The following is a 6096-nucleotide window of genomic DNA, read 5'->3' on the forward strand; positions in this document are numbered from 1 at the left end:
GGGATCAGATACAACAACCCACTGTAAAACTACTTCTTTCTTTAACACAAAAGAAACATTACAGACCTTGGCAAAATCTCGAGAGATCTCTCTTCCCCGACTGCCATCCGCATCGTCACTCCAGGTCAAACTGCCATTCTAAAAGAGAATGTAACACAAAGTTCACCAGGGAATAGGAAGAGAAATAGTGACAGAAAGCAAGGAAAGCATTTAAGGGGAAGATAAAGACCCTTAGAATTTGTGCTATTCTGGCTGACACTATGAAAGGCTACTCAGGTTAGGGTGGGTCTTACTTGGCAATTCTCAAAGAAGGGCTGAAAGGCCCAATTTTCTCAGAATTTGCTTATCCCTAGATAACCTTTAGGAGCTCTGGTAGTGTAGTGCCTAAGGCACTTGACTAGTGACCAGAAGGCTGGCGGCTCAAATCCACCAGCCACTCCTTGGAAGGAAGATGGGGCAATCTACTTCCGTAGTGATACTGCCTTGGAAACCCAAGGAGGGGTTGCTGTAAGTTGGGTCTTACTTGATGGCACATAACAACAACAACTGATGACCTTTGGAAGTCATCATCACTCTTAGATGAACCACTTTCCTACAGGCTGTGAAAATACCTGCCTGGCTAATCACACAACACTCTAAATGAGGGATAAAGGGCCAAAGTACAGAGATTCTGAAGTTGTAGTCTCTCAGACGTGGCTCACCATGAGGAATCCTAAGCCTAGTGATCAGGACCCTCTAGTGATATGATGGTCCCACAGTCTGAGACTGTTCCCAAGGTATAGTGATACAGCAGCCCTAGGATGAAAGTTCATTTTCAGAAGAGAAATAATGAAAACTTACTATTAATTTGATTGACTAGGTTAAGCCAACACCATTCAAATGAATAGGACGAACTGGCAAACAGGACTCTGTTCATTCTCTTGAAACATGCTTCCTTTCTTCAACTGGGTAACTCATTCCTCCTTTAAGACTCAAATCAGGCATCATCTTCTATAGGAAGCCTTCCCTTTATCCACAGCTACACTAAGTAGTTTAGAAGCAATCACCATACATTTCTATGTTAAAATTTTACAGATTATTTTGAAATGACCCATCATCCCTATCATATTGTAAGCTACTTTACAGCAGGGACATTATATTGTGTTCATCTCTGTACCCTCAGCATATTGTGCATCATCTGGCACAGAACAGGTTTCGATAAATGTCTGATGAACTGAAATCATTGCTAAAGATGTTAGCTGGTTATTTAAAACTGTTCCCCCAAAAAATGCAAACACATATATCATACCAGAGTCAGAAAGGCTTTCTGCTACCTCACAGTATAACTCTGCTGCTCACTCAGTAGAAGAGAATGGACACAGACCACCACACTCTCTCATTTCTCCCCAGGACCACACACATGTGCGTGCAGAGGTGTATGTACACTCACTCTCATGCCATCCAGCTGGCTGGGGTGTGTAAGTGTGTGTGGGGGATAGCTGGGGACAAGGAGCAGGGGTTTCTTGTGAGGACATTCTTTGGACCGCGCAGGGATCCCATTCGAAAGCCAACCCAATAAAACAAAAACCTAGTCTAATTCCATTCTCTTCCACCTCTCTCTTTAATAAAGCCTGTCTGAAAATAGCAGGTATTACTCAGTTATTTTTCGGGGCCATGCTTTGCTTCCCTACTCATTTCAGGGGTCTCTGAAATGTAAATCTACTTTCTGGTAACAGCAATTCAGCACACACACAGTGATGTGAGTATAACCAAGAAGTGACACATGTCTATTGAAATGGAACAGGCTACACCAAATTGTTACCTTGCTTATCTACTAAAAGCTGTATGCAAGGAAGTACTTGGTAAATGCTACTGAACTGCACACTCTTCGTCTACCAAGACAGACAGTGCTGTAAACCTCCCCACAGCACCTTCAGCTCAGGGAAGCCAATAATCAAGCAGGTGGAACACTTTTTAAAAAAAAAAAAAAAAAAAAGCAAAACGAAAACTCACACCACATTGTAATTACAGTCACTGGTATCATCTGGTGGCAACCAGCACAATGAATAATCAGGATGAATTATGCCTGTCAGGTCAGCAAAACCAGGCAGAGTTACATTCTTCCCCTTTTCAAAAGGATGCAGTAGGCTGCCCTAATGCTCAGTGATTTCGTTTGAGCCAGTAATTCCTGCTGGAAAGTCAATTATCCTGGGAGCCCCATCGGCTGAAAGACATTTAATGGGGGATCACTGCTGCTTCTGTTATGTCAGCTGTTTACTGTGGCAGCTCAATTCCCAACTCTCTCATCAGAGATCTGAAAGCTGATTTTGTTCACAGGAGGATTCTTTCTCTATTGGCTCACTCAGAGAGAGATGAAAACAGATTTTTGCTAATTACAGTAACTTCCAGGTACTTTGAATACTCACTCTAACTATTTAACAATGTTAGGTTGAAAGAACAGAATCCACAACCCAGAATCTTGAGACAAGGCTTTCCACAGCAGGAGAGGAATATAAAAATAAGCAGGCCATGTGATCACTGTGAGACTATGTGTGAAAACAAACACCCCAGTGTGAACTCTCAGCTCAAGGAGCAGGGACAGGGATGCCCTGGCATGGGGGTGGGAGGCATGTGGGGTCCCTTTGGATTTTTCCAACTCTGCCCAAACTATAACAAGATGGTCAGACCTCATACCAGTTACAGCCCATGAAGTGAGAGACACTGAGAATACTTAAAAATCTGCCTAAGTGATGGGATGTTAGCCTAGAACGTCTCTAGCTCAGTGACCACAGAGGACTTGGAGACCTGCTAGAACAGGACAGAAATGGGCACCTGAACTCCCTGAGCGATCCCACTGTTTGGCCATTCCAGATAGAAACTGTCAGTTGCTACTTACAGAAAATGCGGAGAAAACAGTTGCCCAGGATTGGGGGTGTTTTTGTTTGTCCAATTCCAAGGCAAAGATGGTCCATTACATAATTAAAAATATTCCACTGGGGCTGATGGAGAAACGTCCTCTGCACATTACTTCGTGTTGGGCCAGTTAAACTTTGATCCTGCCTCACAGGTTTTCGACTCGATGGCACATAAGAACTACAACACAGGTTTTCTGGCTGAGGGGAGAGTCATTCCTGTACCTGCCTGCCCTTCACGGTCCAGCTGGAATGCCACTTCCTTCGTGAAGCCCCCTTGGCTCTGCCCACAGGGCAAGAATCAATGCCTTTCTCCTCTGGGCTCTGCTGCCTCGTGTCTGATTTACTTGTGCCCCTCAGTCTGCAAGTATCCTGTTGGGGTATCCCCAGACCCACAGCACATAGAAAGCACTAAGACATCTGCTGAAAGACAGGGATGGGTTCCCGCAGGGGACTCCATCCCCCACTACTCCTCTGCTCTCTCCCACCCTCCTTCATTGTGAGGATTATAGGCTTACAGTTATTTTCCTGGTTCTTAACTCAGAGAAACTGCTGTAAAACATGGCTCATGTATGCAACTCAAGTTTATGAGGAAATCCCTTGGCCTATCAACGGGGTATGGGAAAAGTTATCAGCCCCAAGATAATTTTTTCCTGGATGCTAAGTGTGGCTGACTGTGACTGTGGAGTGGTGGAAGGTGGCAGGGAGTGGCAGGAGGGGGTGGGTCTGCAGGAGAAACACAAAGAGGTAGCTCAACATTTTTGGGATCAAGACAAATCCATAAGAAAAGCATTTCTGTGGAAGGGCCACTCTCTGCAAGTCTACTGTGCCTGGGGCACAGGCTTTGTTACCTTGTCAGCAGCAGTATTAAATAGCCCATGTGTTAGGGGAGTCAACAGTAGCCGGACTGGTCACTTATTACCATTTACAACCTTCTCAGCCTCTCCTACTTGAGAACTCCCTTTTAACTCTTTGATCTCACCAGGAGCTCACAGGAAACTGACAGTTTGCTCCCAACTATCCACCCAAGACTAGCTCGGGATACTATACTCACATTCAGCTTGTTTTCCCTAGGGAAGCCAGTGTTTTACCTTTAAATCCCTCAAAAATGGTAGTGAAAAGAGGCTGGGGGAAGAAGATGGGGGAGACGGAAGCTAGTAATTGTACACTTTCTGTGCATCCAAGATTGGCCCAGGAGCTTTACACACATTCTCTCACTTAATTGTGAGAAATGTGGAGGTGGTTATTTTAGAGCCGGGAAAATGATGGCTTGCAGAGCTCAAGTAACTTGCCCAGGGTCTCCACTCTGCCTAAGGTCTGGGCATGCCAGGATTTAAACCCAGGTCTGTTTGGCTCTCTTCGTTAGACCACACTGCCTCATTGCTTGAAGAAACATTAGAAAGTGTTCTGGAGAGATGAGGGAAGGAAAGAGGGAGAAAGAACTGAGAATAACAACCCCTGTCCACAGAATGCCTAGAATGCCCAAGTCATGCCCCTGGATGGTCCTGTTAACGGACAATTCTTTCATTCCTTAATTTTCATCTTCATCTGGGTGGTTCTGCTGAATAGAAAACCAGTCCTCACACAACACTTGCCCAGGGGAATTGTTTGAGGGTACTGGATGAAGACCTGTTAACCTTTTACCACTGCCTCCAAAGCCCCCATTCTCATCCAGGGGTCTGGGGATCAGGAGAGAGCCACAGCTCTGAGGGGGTAAGAGGACTAGGGTGCTGTGGCATGCACAAAGGCGGCCTTCAAAAATTAATAATGCATGAAAGTCTAACCTGACTGCTACTCAAAATTAAAATGGTACTTCCTAACACCTCAACCCTAGAAGACAGGAAATGATTCTTATCTTTGAAAATCTAAAAGAATGCTTTGTGGAAAAGGAAAACAGACTTTTTTACCCCCTCTAAAGCCCCAGAGGGCAGAACTAGGGTGTTGGGCAGAAGTTACCAGGAAGATTTCAGGCTGACAGAAGGAATTTTCTAACAACTAGAACTGCCCAATAAAGGAGGGTGTCTTCTCAGGAGGTGGGCAGCTTCCTGTCCCTGGATGACCATCTGTCTGGGATGTTATGGTACAGAATTCAACATGAGACAGGACTGGACTAGATGGCCTCTAGAGACCCTTTCTGTCCTTGAAAAGCCAAGATTCTATGGCAAATTCATTCAACACAGATTTCCTGAGAGCCCACCACAGGTAGAGCATTGTGCTGAGAAGCATACCCCACCCCACCCCTCAAAAAGGTGATTCTTACCACTGGGAGTTCTACATGTAGTTGGAAAAACCAGCTGATCACATGTGTAACACACATTTAATAGTGCAAGGCAATAAATACCAAAACACAAAGTGGCCAGGAGGTTGAAGAAAAAGCTGGAATGATTGAGAGGTGGAGATAAAGCTGGGCCTTGAAGAAGGGTGCCGGGAAATTTAACAGTTTAAATGAGCATGGAGTGGGAGATAAACAAGGCGTGTTTTGGCAGGGAGTATATAGGATAGCAAGTCTGAATAGTTAAGGTGGAAACAGGCTGTGAAATGCCTAGAATACCAGGAGGAAATTTAAACTCTGAACTGCTGGGGGAAGGGAAGGAGCACAGTGGAAGTTTTCTGAATAGAAAAGTAAATGATCAAATCAGTGCTTCAAACTGGTTCAGTAATCCATTTTTGTTGGAAAAATATATAATATACACATGTGCATGTGTGTACACACCAAACTGGAATGAGATTATGGGAGATATTCACTTTGAATTTTTTTCATTATAATCATTTATGCACAAACATTTGACTCTCTAGGCTATACTTTTGTTGTTGTTATGTGCTGTCTAGTCAGTCCTGACTCATAGCGACCCCTCCTTGGGTTTTTCAAGGTGGTATCACTATGGAAGTAGATCGCCCAACCTTCCTTCCGAGGAGTGGCTGGTGGGTTTCAACCGCCAGCCTCTGGTTAGCAGTCAAGTGCCTTAGGCACTATGCTAGCTACCAGAGCTCCTCTAGGATATACTAGACACTGCGTAAAGTTTTGAGGCAAAAAGAAATAGAGATAAAAGCCCCTGACCTCATGGAGTTTAAAGTCTAAAAGTGAGAGACAATTAAAAAAAAAAAGAACTATGTTTGTTGTTGTTGTTGTTATTTGCCGTCGAGTCGGCCCCGACTCATAGCGACCCCTCCTTGGGTTTCCGAGGCAGTATCACTACGGAAGTAG

General features: G+C 44.6%; 1 protein-coding gene across 1 annotated transcript in view; it reads right to left on the bottom strand.

The window, feature by feature from the left end:
• ARID3B (AT-rich interaction domain 3B) overlaps positions 1-6096 on the bottom strand; it is a 50530-nt gene that overhangs the window by 22561 nt on the left and 21873 nt on the right. Inside the window, exon 2 of the mRNA XM_007948964.2 lies at positions 67-138. Within this exon, the coding sequence (XP_007947155.1) occupies positions 67-138 (72 nt within the window). The remainder of the gene's footprint in view (positions 1-66; positions 139-6096) is intronic.

This window comes from Orycteropus afer, unplaced genomic scaffold, assembly GCF_000298275.1.
Source record: "Orycteropus afer afer isolate SDZICR_OR568_19922 unplaced genomic scaffold, OryAfe1.0 scaffold00233, whole genome shotgun sequence".
Lineage (NCBI taxonomy): Eukaryota > Metazoa > Chordata > Mammalia > Tubulidentata > Orycteropodidae > Orycteropus > Orycteropus afer.